Source organism: Spinacia oleracea, chromosome 4 (genome assembly GCF_020520425.1).
Source record: "Spinacia oleracea cultivar Varoflay chromosome 4, BTI_SOV_V1, whole genome shotgun sequence".
In the NCBI taxonomy this organism is placed as follows: domain Eukaryota; kingdom Viridiplantae; phylum Streptophyta; class Magnoliopsida; order Caryophyllales; family Amaranthaceae; genus Spinacia; species Spinacia oleracea.
The window spans coordinates 173,576,548-173,595,257 of NC_079490.1; the positions used below are offsets into that span (position 1 = coordinate 173,576,548).

The 18,710-nt window shown below is 34.1% G+C and overlaps 3 protein-coding genes across 3 annotated transcripts; 2 read left to right on the forward strand and 1 right to left on the reverse strand.

Moving 5' to 3' along the window:
* The first annotated feature begins 88 nt into the window (after positions 1–88).
* Positions 89–5,430, forward strand: LOC110792661 (probable protein phosphatase 2C 9). Its single transcript, XM_021997475.2, has 6 exons — positions 89–311; positions 472–597; positions 2,750–2,989; positions 3,231–3,507; positions 4,060–4,214; positions 4,893–5,430. Exons 2-6 carry the CDS (start codon positions 562–564, stop codon positions 5,025–5,027), a joined length of 843 nt encoding a protein of 280 aa, XP_021853167.1. The 5' UTR covers positions 89–311; positions 472–561; the 3' UTR covers positions 5,028–5,430.
* A 991-nt stretch (positions 5,431–6,421) lies between these two features.
* Positions 6,422–10,793, forward strand: LOC110792656 (tobamovirus multiplication protein 1). Its single transcript, XM_021997471.2, has 11 exons — positions 6,422–6,733; positions 8,705–8,795; positions 8,911–8,963; positions 9,062–9,154; positions 9,254–9,325; positions 9,459–9,531; positions 9,817–9,862; positions 9,966–10,029; positions 10,133–10,186; positions 10,289–10,366; positions 10,471–10,793. Exons 1-11 carry the CDS (start codon positions 6,536–6,538, stop codon positions 10,561–10,563), a joined length of 915 nt encoding a protein of 304 aa, XP_021853163.2. The 5' UTR covers positions 6,422–6,535; the 3' UTR covers positions 10,564–10,793.
* An 892-nt stretch (positions 10,794–11,685) lies between these two features.
* On the reverse strand, positions 11,686–18,481 carry LOC110792660 (uncharacterized). The gene is made up of 7 exons (XM_021997474.2): positions 18,247–18,481; positions 17,024–17,214; positions 16,203–16,343; positions 13,151–13,259; positions 13,001–13,062; positions 12,298–12,401; positions 11,686–11,939 (listed from the first exon to the last, which is right to left on the reverse strand). Exons 2-7 carry the CDS (start codon positions 17,114–17,116, stop codon positions 11,846–11,848), a joined length of 603 nt encoding a protein of 200 aa, XP_021853166.1. The 5' UTR covers positions 17,117–17,214; positions 18,247–18,481; the 3' UTR covers positions 11,686–11,845.
* Positions 18,482–18,710: the final 229 nt, after the last annotated feature.

Genomic DNA, 18,710 nt, shown 5'->3' on the forward strand with positions numbered 1-18,710 from the left:
CCACACCACTACAAAACAATTTAATACTCCCAACAATTAAATCAATCACCTAATTAAGTTTGTTATTAAAAAACAAATTCGACAAAGTCAAAGTTTTTGGGCAAGTACCCACATCTTTCAGACTTTTCACCATAATTTCTCTTTCAATTTTTCTCTCTCCTCACGAAACCTGAAACCCCTTTACACTGCCAGCTCAAAAATTCAAAACCCTTCATCATCTTTTCAATTCATAAGCAAAATCTCTCGGATCACTGAGAAAGTTGAAATCTTCCCTGTACTTTTTGTTGGGTCACTTTTTACTTTTTGATTTGGTAAGTTAATTTCTTAATTACCCATTTCTTAGTTTTGATATAAGTTACAAGTAGTTTCTTTAGTAATTTTGATGTTTATAAAGATGTGGGTATCTTTAATTTTTAAATTTTTTCTCTGTATTAGTGATCATAATTGTATGTTATTGCTTTGATGTTGCAGTTATTGGAAGATATTAGTTGGTGGGGTTGTTGGGGAAATAGATGTTGATTAATAAAGATAGTAGAAGGTGAAGCTATAGCTAGAATTTTTATGGATAGCTTATGCTGCTTCAGTTCAGTTTCTCAGGTAAGGGATTAATCTATTTGTGGTATTTGCTCTTAATTTGAGTTTTATGAGTTCTATAAATGTTTATATAAGCTGTTAAATATTTTGGGCATCTTTAATTAATGATGGTTGATTATATATACTTGGTATGTTGTAATTGATCAGCAATTGATGAAACACGGTGCATGGATCAGACTGTATTTTATGCTGTTAACAACAAGTTAAGGCTTTTTCCTTTTTCTGGTGGTGGGGGTGGTGGGGAAGGGGGATTACAAGAAAATACAAATTTCTTGCTGAGGAAGAGTTATGTACAAATGAAGACTAAGTTCTCTTCTAGTAGTAGAATTGTTAGCTTTACCGGGACACTCGAGTATTGTCAGGAAACATGCAAAATGTTCACAGCTTACTCGTAGAAGATGAAATCTAAGTGCTCTTCTTGAAGGCAGTAGAATGTTTTGGGTCTAACATTAGTATTTCTGATGGAAAAGGGGAAAGATCATTGATTAACAAACTGCCTCCACCATAGATGAAGAGGTCTATTGAAATAAACTGTATCCGCTGGGATAAATGAATGGAGCTTGTAATTGATGTCCTGATACACCAAAGTTCAGATGCTCTTGGCTATGGAAAGGCTGTCAATCACGAGTTACACTGCAGATATGCCTTAGAAAAGAGGAAAGAAATGGCCTGGTGCAATATACTTCTATTTCCTTGCATATATATGGAGTGGACTTGATTTTCAGAAATATGTCATATTGCTTGGTTTCTTTGTTATCAATTACGAAGTGTTCATAAACTATGGGGGAAAACTTTTGGGGAATCAAGTGAAGCATTCACAAGCATACGAAGATTGGATTCTTTTTCAATATTCAGATTAACACGGGCATCCTGACATCTTTACAAGACTCAAATCCAATTACAGGGTCAAATTCACATATTTGGATGAATAGAGAGAAAGGGCTTGTGGAGGGCAGGGGGTGTTGGGTTAGGGCGTAGAGGCCATTGTGATGTGGTGTGTGTGTGTGTGTGTGTGTGTGTGTGAGAGAGAGAGAGAGAGAGAGAGAGAGAGGTGTAGGGCGGCGATTCACGAGACTGAGGTAGGGCAGGTAGCTAAACCATTAACCCTATCGGTTGGGATAAGTGATGTACAGAAGTTCACGTATCAAAAGATTTTGCATAGTGGTGATTAAACAGTACAAGATGGCTAACTCGTTAGCCAAATTGGTTTAATCAGTGGGTTTGTTCACTCATTGTTGTACATTTCAGTTCTGATACAGATACTCCAGTTTAGTGGGAAGAGAGAGAGACAATATAATAATTGTCGGGTCATTCCAAATTTAGAAGTGTAACAACTAATCTGGGACGGATGAAAAAGGAGAGAAGTAATCTGGGACGGAGGGAGTATAAGATTATTGCCCACAGGAATGTTTTTTCTTAAAACAAGCCTTACAAAAATTTAGCCCTTAGGATTATTCATGTGGATGAACATATAAATAATATTTCCTCAACACAAGAAGATCAGCTTCTTTCGACCTAAGACCTCCAAGCCTGCAAACTTTGACCCTTTTTTTTGTTATAACTTACAGTTGTACTTTAATTCGTAAATGATTATCTTGTAGGATTATTCTTTGATATAGTTGAATCGATATATTTTAAAATTAATGGTCAAAGTTGCAAATTTTGACTCAAGATTCAAATTGAGGCTTATCTCTTTGCGTAGAGGGAGAAGAAAGAATGTCGCTGACTACAGTACCTTAACTGATTAACTTATGCTTTTCTCTCATCTGTAGCTTCTTTTTTATATTCATTATTTTGTTCTATACTTGTACATTTTGAAAATATTGCCCATGAGTGAGATTCATTGCGAGTGCTAAATGGTAACTCTCAAATCTGAAGACTGGGTCATGGAGATAAGATTAGCTTGGCCTTAGATGCATGATGCATCCTTGAATCTCGAATACATGTCCAGTTGCAGCGCTTCATATTCCATCCATAGGTTCCTGATTTTGCTATAGGCATATTTGTTAATTTTGTGTTATTAGCACAAGGATAAATATCATTAAGCTTCAGATTTTGCATTTGATGTTTGGAATATCTTGAGAATACAGTAAATTGTTTCAATATTTAGTTTGTTGTGAACCTCCAACTAAAAAGTTTTGCTTTACAATCTAAGATTGTAGGAGGACGTTCTTATAATGGCTCTGGTAAGGGCAGAAGTAATCAAGGTTCTGCGAAGTATGGATTCAGTTTGGTGAAAGGAAAGGCAAATCATCCGATGGAGGACTATCATGTTGCTAAGTTTGTGCAGGTCCGTGGACACGAACTTGGTCTCTTTGCCATTTATGATGGCCATCTGGGTGATAGTGTGCCTGCATACCTACAGAAGCATTTATTTGCCAATATTCTGAAGGAGGTAGGTTCTTGATTTTCCAAGTGTTAAAATGTATCTTTATTAATACAGATGTGAGATACGTATGACTTCTGCACTGTTTAATGTGTTGCCTATTTTTATTAGTACTCTCCACCTTGTTAATAGTAGTTGATTCATTAAAACAGAGGGAAGAAAGAGGGGTTGTTATCTGTTTAGTTTTGTTACTTCAGTGTACTCAGGATGCTGACAGCTCTAGCTTTATGATATAATTGTCAATGAACAGGACGAATTTTGGACCGACCCAAATAGGTCAATTTCTAAGTCCTATGAAAGAACTGATCAAGCCATTCTTAACCACGATCCTGACCTCGGAAGAGGTGGGTCAACTGCTGTTACTGCTATTCTTGTGGATGGGCAAAAGTTATGGGTAGCCAATGTAGGAGATTCGCGTGCAGTCCTTTCTAGAAAAGGTCAAGCAGTGCAGATGTCTACTGACCATGAGCCTAATACAGAACGGGGCAGCATTGAAGACAGAGGTGGCTTTGTATCAAATATGCCAGGTAAAATGACACTAGCATTTCACACATTCTTTCAGTTTTTCTTTGATCATTCACTGTTGAATTGGTGTACTCTTGTGGACTGGCAGGATGGTTTTGGTTGTTAGGGCTTTAATATCTCATGCTTTTTGTCAATTTGTCACATTGTCCCAAACACCCCATTATTGTTTTAGGATTTAACATGGTTTCTCCAAACTACCTTCTCTACATCGATCATTTAAAATCAGGATGTCCTTGGAAATCTAAATATCTAATCATGCTACATTAGTATTATAGGTATCTGGGAAGATTTAAGGCATTCATCTAATTTTCATTTCCCGTTGTGGTCAAGACTAGTATTTTTGTGTTTCTTTTTTTCGCTGTGTCAGTTGCAGCTAGCCATTTCATGACTCATGATGTATCTAACACATCTTATCTCTGTCTTGCTGCCTTATTGTCTCAATTCTGCTAATATGCTGTATTAATTGGTTTTTGGACACGCGTTTCACAAAAGTGGATGTTGCCTGGTGATCTAGCCTTAAAACTGAAGTATTGTCTATCTCATCCTTTCATTAGGAGATGTTGCTAGGGTTAACGGGCAACTTGCAGTTTCTCGTGCCTTTGGGGACAAGAACCTCAAGTCGCACTTGCGGTCTGACCCTGATGTAAAATATGCTGATATTGGCCCTGACACTGATCTTATGATCCTTGCTAGTGATGGTCTGTGGAAGGTATGTATTACTATCTCTCTTGCTAATCTCTAAAATCTTTGGTCTACCCACCGTAGCAAGATCACACCCATGCACGCAGGTAACTTTGTTTTTTAATTGGGTAATTGGATAGAGGGTGTTAGGATTCCTAAGCTCACCAGGCTGTCAGCCACCATAAAACTTGTCTAAAAGAGGGCATATCACTTGGCCTCTGTTGGCCTTTTTCAATTAAAAAATTCGAATTTGATTTGTGTAAGAATTATAGCCGAGTACCCTTTGGATGGAGTGGTTAGAAAAAGATTTAAAAATCCCCGTTTTTTTTTTGCTTGACCGCGGAAAATGCCTTGTTTGTGTGCTGACAAAGACTACCAAATGTTTGATGCTATTATTATGTTATATGAACATATAAGAATATGGTGGTGCTTCCTCGGGCCTCTGTTTTGTCAAAAATATAAAAGTGTCAAGTTTCTAATTATATTGCTACTATATAAACATATAACCAAGAATATGGTGCACTTACTATGTCACAAATCTAAATAATGATTGGGTGGAAATGGATATGGAAACAAAAAAAGGTGGAAGGAATCATAATGATTAATCTTTGATTTTAAAACTGGGGAAAGTGCTGATCAGTGATTGTGTTGTGTAAGTGGGTACAAGTGGTTATAAGCTGATGGTAATCCCTTGCAAACAATTCAGGTAATGTCTAATCAAGAAGCAGTTGACATTGCAAGAAAGATAAAGGATCCGCTCAAGGGTGCTAAGCAATTAGCAACGGAAGCTCTAAATCGAGACAGCAAAGACGACATCTCCTGTATTGTAGTTCGTTTCTGAGGATATAAATGACCTCGTGGGTGGACAAATTTGTACATTCTGGGGGCTTCTTGTTATAAAAAGCTTGGCATCCAATCCTGCTAATCAGTCGACTTCAGGTTGAAAGGTTCAAGAAAATACTTATTACTTGTGAGGTACTTCGTAATTGCTAGCTTTTGCCTTGTAAAAAAAGGGGGGTAAAAATTCTTGGTGTTAAAGGTAGTTGTGTGATGTTTAATACTTGGTAGTTGCAAAGATTGCTTTGGTATATGTAAATCTATATGTAGTTAATTTTATTTATCATATGTAGTAGCACTCCAATTAAGATTCGTCTTTGAGTGATATATTTGTAATAATCCTAAACGTGTGATGCATTCGTTTCTTTTGTTTAGAGATCATAAAACTCTTTCATTCAGGTTTTCCAGTTTGGACCTGGTTGGTGTGTATATGCATGCTTGGTGCATGGCAGGTTTAAAGTTCTAATGCATAACATCAAATACGGAGTCATAAAATTATTTATCGAGACGAATCTAATAACACCGAAGACTATGTTTTTTCATAAGTGTAAATCACAAAAGAAGTTTGTATGAATAGTGTCCATAACCCAATTATATCATGTAAATAATAATCAAGGAAGTATTTAGTTTTATATGTGCGTTGTACGAGGCTTAACCTAATTTACAGAAAAAAAAAAAAAAAAATCTCTTATGTGCGTTACATGATACTTAACCTAATTTTTATGACACTAGTTGTTGGACCGTGCGCGCTAGCGCACGATCCTCAAACTATAAAATAATTATTTTGTAGAATTGTTTCGTAAAGTGACATTTACAAATTTATGGCGAACGCTAGGAAAATAAAGATAAAGCTCGATTTGCTCGTAATTAATAATATGCGATTATATATACGTTTACAAGAGGTGTCATTGATATTTTAATATTCCACGTGCAACATTAAGCTCTCTAAAATCATTATTGTAGCATTCCACATGAAACATTAGTAATGTACTTAGGTCGAAAATGGAAGAGGAACATATTAGAGAAAGCAAAGGCAAAAGGAAGGGTGAAAATAGACATTACACTATTGATAAAAAGTAAGACAAACAAAAAAACAAAGAAGGAAATTAGGGGTATGTAGATAATTGCACTATTGGGTGAATAATAAGGCTTTATAAGTGTTATGATTTATTTATCAAAATGGGGCAAGTGGATTACGACGGAGGGATTGATTAAAAGTTGTTATGCAAATTCTTAATTATAATTATAATTTTAAATTTTAAAAGCAGCAAGCTAGTTGAGAAAGTCAAGCTGGAGTATACACATGACACGTGGATAACCTAAAACTGGACGTGTCTCTTTAAAAACTCTCACGTGTAAATGTTATATTTTTATTTTTATATGCTTTTAACATTTGTTTTGGCCCCCGTTCTTCTCAAGTTTCCCCTTCCAAGAAAGACAAATCTCTCTTTTACTTAATTTGAGAAATAAAATAAAAAGAAAAGAAAAGAAAAGGAAGAAAAGCTTGAAACAATGGGACGAACGAAGGAGTTGATGGCGATGGAAGGGAGTGAGATATATTTAATAGCGAGCGATTGGTTGAATAATATGATGATGAAAGAAGATGTCCCAAATCCAAATCCAAATCCAAATCCAAATCCAAATCCTAACAAAGATATTTATTATTATACCCTTTGTGCTTCTTATGCTTTGGTTGCCGTCGTTGCTTTGGTATGCCCTTTATTTCTCTTTTTTCTTCGCCATTTTTATGTGTTAGTAGTAGTTTTCATCGTCTAAGACGTACGCAATGTTACCCTTACGAGAAAGTCTATGTTCACATCGGGGAATGATCAATCTCGTACACATAAATGTTTTTTTTGGTTTTTTTGTTTTGTTTTTGTTTTTGTGGGTGTGGGTGTGGGTGTGGGTGTGTGTATGTGAAATTGTGAATGAGTTATTGCCTATTGGGGCAATACAAATTATCAAATCCCCAGTATTAACGAGTCGTAAATATTGTGATAGATTGAAAAATATGGTCTTTAAAGGGAAAAGATTGTCCCATAATGATTGTTTTCCTTTTGTGTTTTGATTTGTCTCGTTATTGCTCGTCTTATTTAATTAGTTAATAAATTAAATGCATATATATACTTCCTCTGTCTCTTAATACCCGAATTATTTTGACTGCACATGTTCGCCAATGCACAATTTTGACCACCAATTTCTTTAACTACATAATGTTATAAAAGCTTATAAAAATATTAATATTTTAAAAATATATATTAAGACGTATTAGAAATAAATATTAATATTTTAAAAATATATATCAAGACGAAAGGCAACAATTTATATACTAATATTTGTTTTCATACCCTATAAATAATGGTCAAAGTGAATTATGTGAATAGTGTAAAAAGTCAAACATGGTCGAGTATTGAGGGGAGTATTATTCTTTTTGTGCATATACTACGAGAGAACCACGTAGACAATGATGTACATTAAATTTGTACCTTCATCATCTGCCATAATTATTGTTGATACGTAATTATAAGTTGAACTCGTTAATTTAACTCAAATAATGGCCGTCAGTGTGAGACGAAGGGAGTATTTAATCTGTTTTCATCTCATACTTTGTGACATGAGGTCGTCACCATTTCTTTGAAAAAGAGTACCATTCATTAATAAAAGAGTACCATTTTGTTAAACAGAATACCATTTCGACAAAAACATGTACCATTTCGTTAAAAAGAGTACCACTTCATTAAAAATAAAGTACCATTTCGATTAAAATATGTATCATTTGGTTGAAATTTTTTGCTTTTATGTTTTTACAAAAACAAGACCGCAATTTTTGCTTCCTCACCAATTTGAGGCTTAGTGTACCTAGGAGGCTGGTGTCGAATTGTGGGCATGGTATATTTTGGAGTTTATCCAAAGTGGTACGTAGTATTAATTAAGTTTAACCCCATTAATTTAAACTCAAACAAAATTAAGTGATACGTAGTATTAATTGATCGGTACCATACCATGCATACTATGAGACCCATCACATGTGGGAGTCGGAGAGAGACTGAGACGTGCACCAATTTTGAAAGTGTTTAGTGTACCTGGAGGTGTCAAATTTCTTGGTATGGTATAATTCAGAATTTGTCCTACTGTGAGGAAATGGTTATAAGATGTAAGCAAGATAAACACGTACTATCATACGGAGTTTATACTGGCTATTTTAACAATTCGTAGACTATGCACCATGGTGCACAGTGAGCATAGTGCAACAAAAGAACATATGTGCATATATAAAATAACATGACACTACGGCAAAAAAGAATACGCGGTATAATATTTCACTTTTTCGTTATAAAAAAATAATATATTATTTCACTATTTATTAAAAATATAAATAAAAAAATTATTTATGTTATTTTCACGTAACCATATGTTAGTGTTCTTGAGGTGTACCATGCTCACTGTGCACCTCCTAGATAAGATTTTTGGTTTTGCCTCTGGAGTTCAATGAGGTCAATTGTGAACAGAAGCAAATAATCCAAGGACAGAGAATATTATGAGATCGAATATTATGACTGTGTGAACAATGAAACTAAATTGCATTGGCATACAACATAACCTCAGTTGAATAAAGTTTTGATCTGAATATAATTTTGGATGGATCTTCATGTTCCCTTGTTTTCCAACTTGTATATATAGGTGCAACTTGTCCGAATACAGATACGAGTACCAGAATATGGATGGACAACACAAAAAGCCTTCCACTTGATGAATTTCATCGTAAACGGGAGTAAGCACATCATCATTACCTTCTACATCATATCTTCCATATATGTCCTTGAGATTTCGAATGACTGATTTACGTACTCGTTTATCAACTAAACTTATGAGTTAATTTTGGACAGTGAGAGCCGTTCTTTTTGGATTGTACAAGAAAGTGTTTCATATTAAGCCACTTGTACGTTTTACTCTTGATAATTCTTTCTTCTCCTATGAATTATTATGCACATTTAATTGTGTTCATATAGTTTTTGTTTATTTTCTGTCATATTATAGGCTCTTGAACTAGTACTACTTGATTTTCCGGGACTTCTCTTCTTTTCTACCTACACATTGCTTGTGTTGTTCTGGGCCGAGATTTATCACCAGGTTCCATATATTCTTCACACATTCTGAGTTAATTAATTTGCTTGCTTCATTTACGTACTCTGTAATCTCGATATTTTTTGTGAATTATCATTTATGCAGGCAAGATCCCTTCCGACTGATAGACTTAGACCGGCATACTACGCTGTAAATGGGATAGTGTATGTTGTTCAGGTGATCACTTGTTATTAATTAATTAAGCGATTCTCCTATCTTTCTTTCTCTTATATATACTATGACTGTAAGTTTCATGATCAGTTTTGATGATTCCTTAATTGAGTTTTGATTTACTGTGCAATCAATTCAGATAGTCATATGGATTTTCATGAGGGTCAGCAAAGGTCATGCAGTTCTAAAGGCAACAAAACTCTTCTTTTCAAGTAATGTTACACCTACCTATTATTAGAGTAATTCATTGATTTCAAATGAACTTTTTGTAACAGTTTAGTAGAGGTTTCTCATCGAAAAATGGCTCTTATGGAGTTATGGACATGTAAATTAAGTTTGATTTTTTTGGAAAATTTACGCCAAATATAAAGAAAAGCTGATATATATTCCCCAACTGACATACAGTAAATAGCTGTTTTTTTGTTGCTTCATCATTGTTATTGACAAAACCAGTGAAGCTAATGCTGAGTAATGTCTTTGTGATTTGTTGATTGCAGTTATTTCCTTTAGTGCAGCTTCCGGATTCTTGGTATATGGTGGAAGGTAATGATCGATATATATTGGACCATCTGAGTAGCTTTGAGCACGAAGAACATTGATATGCTCTTTAACTGTCCCATTAACCGTGTACTATTTTGATTTACAGATTGTTCTTTATGCTGAAGCGCTTTCCTATTGAATCTGTAGGGCGTAAAAAGAAACTCTATGAAGTAACATTTTGAAGCCCCCCACTTGTTTTTTACTCGTTTATTTATCATACGTTCAGTAAAAAAAATTACGGAGTAGTTTAAACTTTGGGGCTTGATGCTGCAGGTTGGAGTCATAACCGCGATATGCTTTACATGTTTCCTAGCTAGATGCGTAGTGGTGAGTGTTCAACTTGCTCGAGAATGTTTTGCTTATTTTACGTTGTAATTTGTGCCTTGTAGTATCTACCAAGCTAATCAATGAATTGTTGTGCAATTGTAGGCGGCTATTTCTGCCTTTGATGAAGATGTTGATGTTGATGTCCTTGAACATCCTTTAGCAAATCTTCTTTATTACATGGTAAGTACTAGTTAAACTTGCAGCTATTTAGCGTTATGTTATTGGTTTAATGCGCGGTTTTAATCCATGCCGATTTCCTTCCTAACTGAGTTGATCACTTTCAGGTTGTTGAGATTGTTCCTTCAGCTCTAGTCCTCTTTGTACTTAGACGGTTACCTTCAAGACGTGTTTCGGATCAGTATCAAGCCATCGAATGAAGATGGACGAGGTGATTGGGGTTATCAAATCAGTGGTAAGATGCAGATGTAGTACGTTGGACAGAGTCCAATATTGCATTTTGTTGACCTCAGTGAAACAGGGTTTACAATAGAAATTTGTACACACTCCGGCTTGTTAATGATAACACAAGGTCGGTTGTTAAATAATTTTTGCTCACTACATATAGAACACGACAATTTTGAAATATTACTTAGTTTAGTTTTCCCAATATGAGCTCTTGTTTTTTTTTTTGGTGAATAGAAAATGTGTTTGTTATATAATGTAATTTCCTATTATGTACCAAGTATGTTTTTGGGATTTAGAGTCGTGTGTGAGAAGTGAGAACTGAGAAGGTGTATAGAACTTTCATTTAATGAAAGCTCGATCAAAGAGAAGTAGAGAGCTCACAAAAGTCACAATCTTGGCATATGTGAGATCGATGCTAGAGATCTTAACCCATTATCAGTCCTAGGATTGGACCTCATTCAAGAATCTATTACCCGAAGAAAGTAATAATATTAAAAGTTAATCAAAATACGTTAAAAGTAGATAAAAGTATCCATGTGTATAATAAATAAATTTATTGTATATTAGACGCGCGCAAGACATTATTGTATCTCATATCGTATCCTAACGGCTAACAGGACTCACAGGAATGCCCCAACAGATAATGAACTTACCTTTGCTAGATTAATTATTTTCTCCCTGGAATAACTCATTCTTGTTAAATACTTCCTACCTAAAGTTTAAGTACGAGCTCAAGTTCGACAATTTACACAATTTCCTAAATGACCGAAATTTGTCAACTTTTCGGGAAAAAAAGAACCATTAGAAGTGTAGGCTATTATTGCTTGCAGTAGCAGTAAAGAACTAGCACATAGTGTAGCAGTGTATGGAGTATTAGGCAACACAGCTGTTATAGTTTTCTTTTCCTGCATTCTACCGCGGTCCGCACATGGACGCATACAACAGAACGGGGATTCACGGATTCATCAACACAGCTTTTTCAGGCCGGGGATCTAAAGGAGGGAAAACAAATCATCATTCAGTTCCCAAATTTTTTACCGTTATACCTTTTAACACCTAAACTCAGCAAACTTTTTACCACCTAAACTCAGCAGTGATAAACTAGTCAAAAGATTTTATAAGCATCTTTTGTGAAACTACAAACCAAAATTTGAATACAACCACCACCTGATAAGATGGTCCAGAAACATGGTTGTGAGCTATGTACAATGGTTTAAATGAAGCAAATTCACACTATTTTCGATACAAATTCTTTCAAGCAGCAGGTGTACGGCTTCTCAGCATTTCAGACCTTTTACTTCTTTCCATAGCATCCACAAGCCAATCTACACTTCCCTTTATCCCTCTACTGCAAATAAAACAAACCCAATTCACGCTGTGTTAATTCCATGTGGCCATACAAGCAATAATTCAAAGAGAAGTCCAAATACCCCGAAACATAAACAGATGGGTGAAACATGCAAGAGTTGTAAAAAGAAGGAAAATTGTGCCCTATCAAGAAGAAAAAAATACTCAACCAACCACTACTTAACCAATTTATAAGAAAAATTGATTGAAACATAGAACTACAGAAGAACAAAGGGTAGAGCAAGCCGGTAACACAAGATTTCCATCATGAAGAATTATGGGAGGGGACTACGGAGGAACTGGAACATCAATCATAACATTAAATGCTCAAGATGGGAGGTGTTAGAACTGGAACTTACCCATCAAATCCCGAAACAGCTTCAAACATATATAGCCTTTCATCCAGCTTTTTCAGGTCCAGGTAACGAGCTACTTCTTCAGATGAAACTGCGGAAGAAAGGTCCTGTTTTAGGGGGTGGGGAGAAGATTAAAAAATGTAATATTAGTATTAGTAGGCAGATAGAAGCATAAACCACCTTTCACTAGTTCCCCATCAAACCACCGTATATAAATGACCAGGATGAGAAATGAGAAAACACTTGTAGCTTCCAGCCTACCACAAGGGACAAGGCCACTGTGCATCCTAAAAAAACTATTTTTTCCGGCAATGGATGGTTGCTAAACTTTTTAGCTGTTACGAACCTGGAAAAAGATAGGATTTTTATTACAGGTTTAACACTGTGTGATAATATTTCTCATTCTAGATATCCCTGTATGTGCGTGTACATATAGATAGACGTAGATGTGGATACTAAACTACACATACAGAGAACCTACGAAAACCATCAAGGGGGCATTATGACACGCGAAGTATCTCGGTTAAAAAAACAGAAAGTGTATCCGTGTATAATGACAGGCAATAGCAAAATGGTTAAAAGACTTAAAACTTTAGTTTAATGCATGAAAGAAATGAAAAACTAAATTGCTCCGCATATTCCTCCAAAAAAAATCTACAAATCCCGCACAAAACTTAAAAGAGCGATACAGAAATCCCATACACACCTGCTTGTTAGCTAGTATCAGAAGAGGAGCACCTTGCACATCATGGTGTCGGAGAACCTTTTCTGCAAGATATTTGAATTTGTTAGTGGGCAATGTTTATTCTGGCATATAAACAAACCCAAACCTAATATTGTACTACAGTAAACTAACCTAGTGCAGATTTTGAATCTTCAAAACGAGTTGGTGCATTTGCATCGACAACATAAATGACAGCATGGGCTTCTTCGTAATATTTCTCCCATATTGAACGAAGGCCAGGCTGCCATAATAAAAGATAGTGTGATCAACAACACAACTTAAAAGTAGGCTCATATTCTCATAAGCTCCTCAAAGCCTATCAACAACATTTTTCTTTTGGGGGGGGGGGGTCATTGCAAGGTTAAAGGGGTAAAATAAAGATCCTGTACAACATAATAAGGTGCTGGGGATGAGGCTCATCGCTAAAAGAAACTAAATATTGCACCCACATCTCATCCATTTTTTCTCTCATCAACTCCCTTGGACATGAAATTTTCTATAGCAAATATAACCCATTGAAAAAAGGAGTTGAGCCGATTTCAAAGAAAAAGAGATAAAAATGGGCTTATTAAAGCCAACTGCCCAAGCTTAATTCAAGTTTAAATTCAAAACAAGTTCAGCTGCTAATTGGCAAGCCTGTCAGCTCTCCAATCAGGAGTTTATGCTGTTTGGTTATCAAAACCTGTTTCCTCTCTTGAACATTTAACACTTGTGAAGTAACATTAAAATTTTGTATTATTGTGCAACTTCTTGCACTGCAAATAAACTTATGTTTTCAGTATATTTCCTTTCCAAAACTCTCCAACCAGAAAATATTAGAAGAAAAAGGAAAAAGGGTAACAAAAGAAAGCAAAATTCTAAATTACTCAAGGTTGAGGTGAGGTGAACTCTGCTGTGTCAGGAAAAATGAGCACTGGACCAAGTTAAGCCAAGAAATTTTGGCTCTTTGAGCTTCAGACTAAGTCCAATCAGGCTGAGTTGACCCTAGAATTTGGCATCACAGTAGCCGTATAACTAACTTGCATCCAATTACTACCTCCGTCGCTTTTTACTTGCCCCATTTCCTTTTTTCTAAATTTATCCTCTCTACTTTTTCTCTTGAGTTGGGTCCCACCATCCACTCCCCACTTTCTTCACTCTACTATTTCATTCTTACCAAATCATGTGCAAATAGTGATGGGGCAAGTAAAAAGGGACGGAAGGAGTACAATATGTTCAGATACAGCTGAAACTTAAAGCATTAAGGCCCTGTTCTTTTTGGCTTAATTTCAGCTTCAGGACTTATTTGGCAGTTCAGTTCAGTTCAGTTCAGTTCAGTTCAGGAGCATTCAGTTTAGTTCAGTTCAGTTCAGTTCAGTTCAGGAGCATTCAGTTCAGGAGCATTAAATTCAGTTCAGTTTAATTCAGTTTAATTCAATTCAATTCAATTTAATTTAATTTATTTTAATAATAATAATTATTATTATAATATTATTATTATTATTATTAATTATATTATTATTATTATTATTAATATTAATTATATTATTATTTATATTATTGTATTACTTATTATTTATATTTATATTATTATATTATTATATTACTTATTATTTATTATTATTTATTATTTATTATTTATTATTTATTATTTATTATTTATTATTTATTATTTATTATTTATTATTTATTATTTATTATTTATTATTTATTATTTATTATTTATTATTTATTATTTATTATTTATTATTTATTATTTATTATTTATTATTTATTATTTATTATTTATTATTTATTATTTATTATTTATTATTTATTATTATTATTATTATTATTATTATTATTATTATTATTATTTATTATTATTATTATTATTTATTATTATTATTATTTATTATTATTATTATTATTATTATTATTTATTATTATTATTTACTATTTACTATTTACTACTACCTCCGTTCCTAAATGATCTTTACGGTTACTATTTGCACGGTAATTAAGGAATTTTGGTGAACATGTGATGGTGGGGTAACAAATGGAAAATGAGTGGCTATAAATTGTCCAACAATGTGAGTGGGTGGAAACTAATATTAAAGTATTGTGAGTGGGTAAGTTATGGTGGGCCAAATAAGAGTAAAAATGGAATAAAGTAGGAGTGTAAAGAACTTTTAGGAACGGACTAAAACGGAAAGCGTAAAGAACTTTTAGGAACGGAGGTAGTATTTACTATTTATGGAGTACTAAGTACTAAGTACTATTTATTATTTATTATTTATTATTTATTATTTATTATTTATTATTTATTATTTATTATTTATTATTTATTATTTATTATTTATTATTTATTATTTATTATTTATTATTTATTATTTATTATTTATTATTTATTATTTATTATTTATTATTTATTATTTATTATTTATTATTTATTATTTATTATTTATTATTTATTATTTATTATTTATTATTTATTATTTATTATTTATTATTTATTATTTATTATTTATTATTTATTATTTATTTCGGTAATATATTATGTTAAGTAAAGTTCAGTTCAGTTCAGTTTAGTTAAGTTAAGTTAAGTTAAGTTAAGTTCAGGAGCATTCAGTTCAGTTCAGTTCAGGAGCATTCAGTTCAGTTCGGTTCAGTTAAGGAGCATTCAGTTCAGTTCAGTTCAGCTCAGCTCTAAAGAACAGGGCCTAAGGCTGTATTATGTTCACCTTATTTCAGAAAATTATTATTCAGTCTTGTTTGTTTCAGATCAGACCAGGTCTTTTATTTCATGAAGATAATTACCAATTTTGTCATTTCAGGTAAAGAGAACAGACCCTGACTCAGAAATGGAACTGAAATTCTAAAGACACCCACAGTAAGTTGAAAATTATCCATCATATCATCAATTTTAGCTTCTAAGTTCTGAGCCTTCTAACACATGCGTATTTCATAAATTATTTTATTAGTGTCTCATATCAAAGTTCATGAAGAACCAAAACTTTGAGAAGAAAAATGAAGCACACTTGAGACCTGATGCCATCACATTTAATTGTACAAGAGGACTTCAAGGCGATCTTTGGGTATAAATATACAAAACAATACATTATGGAACTCTCAACGGGATATAGAACAAATCATTTAGAACAATACTTTTAAATGAAGCAACTAGTGCAGCATTTGGCACAAAGGCACAAACTGATCTACATACCTGGCCACCTAAGTCCCAGAACACAAGTTTGGCGTTTCCAACTTCAATGCGACCTATATTGAGCCCCACAGTTGGAACAATTCGATCGGGTGGAAGGCCTTCCAAGTTTAAGTACAGTTCTTTCAATTTTTCCAGTAAAGTCTGCAAGATAGTGTTATCATTTATCAGTGTTATGAACTTCTGAGAAGATCTTTGATAAAAAAAATTCTTTTGTATGGTAAATCAATAAAGATAAATTCAAAACTATTGGGTGAAATATGAGAAATTAATACCAGATTAGTAACACAAAAAACAGCCAACATAAACATATACTTGTGTCAGATTAGGAATCAAGTGAAAGCTCCAACATATCCTATCCCTCCAACCATTTCGGTTCAATCCCATGACCCACGTTGCCAGCCTTACAGTAGACAGAGTATTTGTGCATTGGACCTCAAGTCCAAGCCCAACATGGGAAGAGTTAGGACTTAAGAGGCCAAGTTTTTTTGTTTTCTAGGGGGAAAACTAATTTCTCAAAGGTAGAAAGATCTGGTCTTAAATTCAAGGACATATATACTTTGATAACAAGCAATGACACTGTTGTAAACCAGTACCTGTACCTTAACAAGATAAACAACATCCATATTCCACATATGATCAACACTAGAAGAAGCAAAACTTCCAACAATCGAAGCACACAGTAAATAACATTGTGATCATCAATAAAACACTATTCCGTAGGAAATTTAGTGTGGTCCTTATTTCCTTAATCTAGCTCGTATATAAAATAAATAAATAAATAATCATAGAGCTATAAATCTAGCAGAGGGGGGAAAAACTACCGTTTTCCCAGCCTTGTCAATACCAAGAATAAGAACATGAAATTCCGTCTTGCTGAACATGTACTTCCAGAACCCATACATCAGAGAAAACATTTTCGCTGCCTTTCTTGATAGTTAGCTTGAAACTTCTCTTACACTTGTCAGAATGTGAGGAAGTGTTAATATCCGCCTTGTCCTTCCACACTCATGGCCTAAGCACATCAAACAGACAAAATAGGAACTATAAATAAATTGCACAGTAAACACAAAGTTCCCAAAAAGAAGAGAAGAATCCTCAAGAAGAAAAATCACATAAGCACATAGGTAAGATACGCATATTCAAAAACTCTTTTAACTTTCAAGGGCACATGACTTAACACTCTCTGAATTGGATCGAAGCCCAATTCACGTACAAGAACCTAACTTTACCATCATAAACCGTTCCCATCATCTTTGAATTAGTTTTTGGTGATATACGAGTGTCACTTTAAGAGTACTTATAGCATTGAGTAATTGATACTTTGATAGGGTAAGTGTATAACGTTGAATGACATAAGAGACAACAAACTATGGACTCACTCGGCTAAAGTTGAGAAAAAAATGTACTGGAAGCCAAAATACTCAATCATCCCAAGCTCCATTTACATGAGCAAGTGCTTAACTGCTACCCAATACATCGATGTCGGTGAACGCCCTTCGAATAACAATAATCAATATTGAAGCACCTAGTAACCGATATGTAATTCATTACTAACCAACCATCATTCTGTCATTTTGTATCTAGTAAACATCTAATTACATATTTGCAGCATCAATTTGAATATTGTATGATCATCATATAGTATATTCGCCAGTCGCCACACCGACAAATTTCGATAAACACATACACCACTACATTGAACTAATGCTTCAAATCAGATAAAAATCAGGCCGGGTGATGAAAAAAATTGGTAATTTTCCAAAATCACAAATGATAACTGTAATTCATTACTACTTCTGATCAAAGTATTCCACAAAAATGCAAAACAACATGAATATTTGCAAGTCAAAAGTATAAATTTTGATCCTTAGATCCGAGTTGAACAGCCATCAACAATTAGGTAGAAAGCTCAAAAATTATCATAATCATATTGGAACCAATTAATCAAAAAATTATGTGGATCATAAATCGAAATTTCAAATGAATTCACAAATTTCATACATATTATCAAAGAAGATCTGAGAAATAGGAGAGAGAGAATTACTTGAGAAGCATGGGAATCAGGAATGACGTAGCTATCGGGAAATCGCCGCTCTGATAGCAGGAGACCCTAAACAGAAATATACTGATGTTGCTGAAATGGTACCGAACTGGTTACTCCGTATTAGAGTAGTACGGAGTAGTGTACAAATGTACAATACAGTTATACAGATGCCATACGGACACAGGAGAACAACAACCCAAGAGAATGAGATACAAGGGGTGCAAACGAGCCAAGTCGAATCGAACCGAACCGAATCAAGTATTAATCTATTTATGTTTAGGTTAATGTTTATTTAATTTAGGCAAGTTCGATCCCGAGCTTTCAACGAGCTCAAAAATCTGTTCAAGTTTGGTTCATTTAAGATATTTTGTGTTCGTAAACATCTCTTTTATTAACCGCGCTGAGTTCATGAACGAGCTTTTTTCTTATTTTATTGCAGTTTTTTGAGTTTCATGTTAGAGGTT

What these genes read in the sequence shown, in the direction of transcription:
- LOC110792656 (XM_021997471.2), top strand. Translation starts at nt 6,536, where the DNA reads ATGGGACGAACGAAGGAGTTGATGGCGATGGAAGGGAGTGAGATATAT. An exon ending in GAATTTCATCGTAAACGGGA is followed by an intron (nt 8,796 to 8,910) that starts GTAAGCACATCA and finishes AATTTTGGACAG; the next exon opens with TGAGAGCCGTTCTTTTTGGA. An exon ending in GGATAGTGTATGTTGTTCAG is followed by an intron (nt 9,326 to 9,458) that starts GTGATCACTTGT and finishes CAATCAATTCAG; the next exon opens with ATAGTCATATGGATTTTCAT.
- LOC110792660 (XM_021997474.2), bottom strand. Translation starts at nt 17,116, where the DNA reads ATGTTTTCTCTGATGTATGGGTTCTGGAAGTACATGTTCAGCAAGACG. An exon ending in TCTGGGACTTAGGTGGCCAG is followed by an intron (nt 13,260 to 16,202) that starts GTATGTAGATCA and finishes TTATTATGGCAG; the next exon opens with CCTGGCCTTCGTTCAATATG. An exon ending in TGATACTAGCTAACAAGCAG is followed by an intron (nt 12,402 to 13,000) that starts GTGTGTATGGGA and finishes CCCCTAAAACAG; the next exon opens with GACCTTTCTTCCGCAGTTTC.
- LOC110792661 (XM_021997475.2), top strand. Translation starts at nt 562, where the DNA reads ATGGATAGCTTATGCTGCTTCAGTTCAGTTTCTCAG. An exon ending in CTTTGTATCAAATATGCCAG is followed by an intron (nt 3,508 to 4,059) that starts GTAAAATGACAC and finishes TCCTTTCATTAG; the next exon opens with GAGATGTTGCTAGGGTTAAC. An exon ending in CTAGTGATGGTCTGTGGAAG is followed by an intron (nt 4,215 to 4,892) that starts GTATGTATTACT and finishes CAAACAATTCAG; the next exon opens with GTAATGTCTAATCAAGAAGC.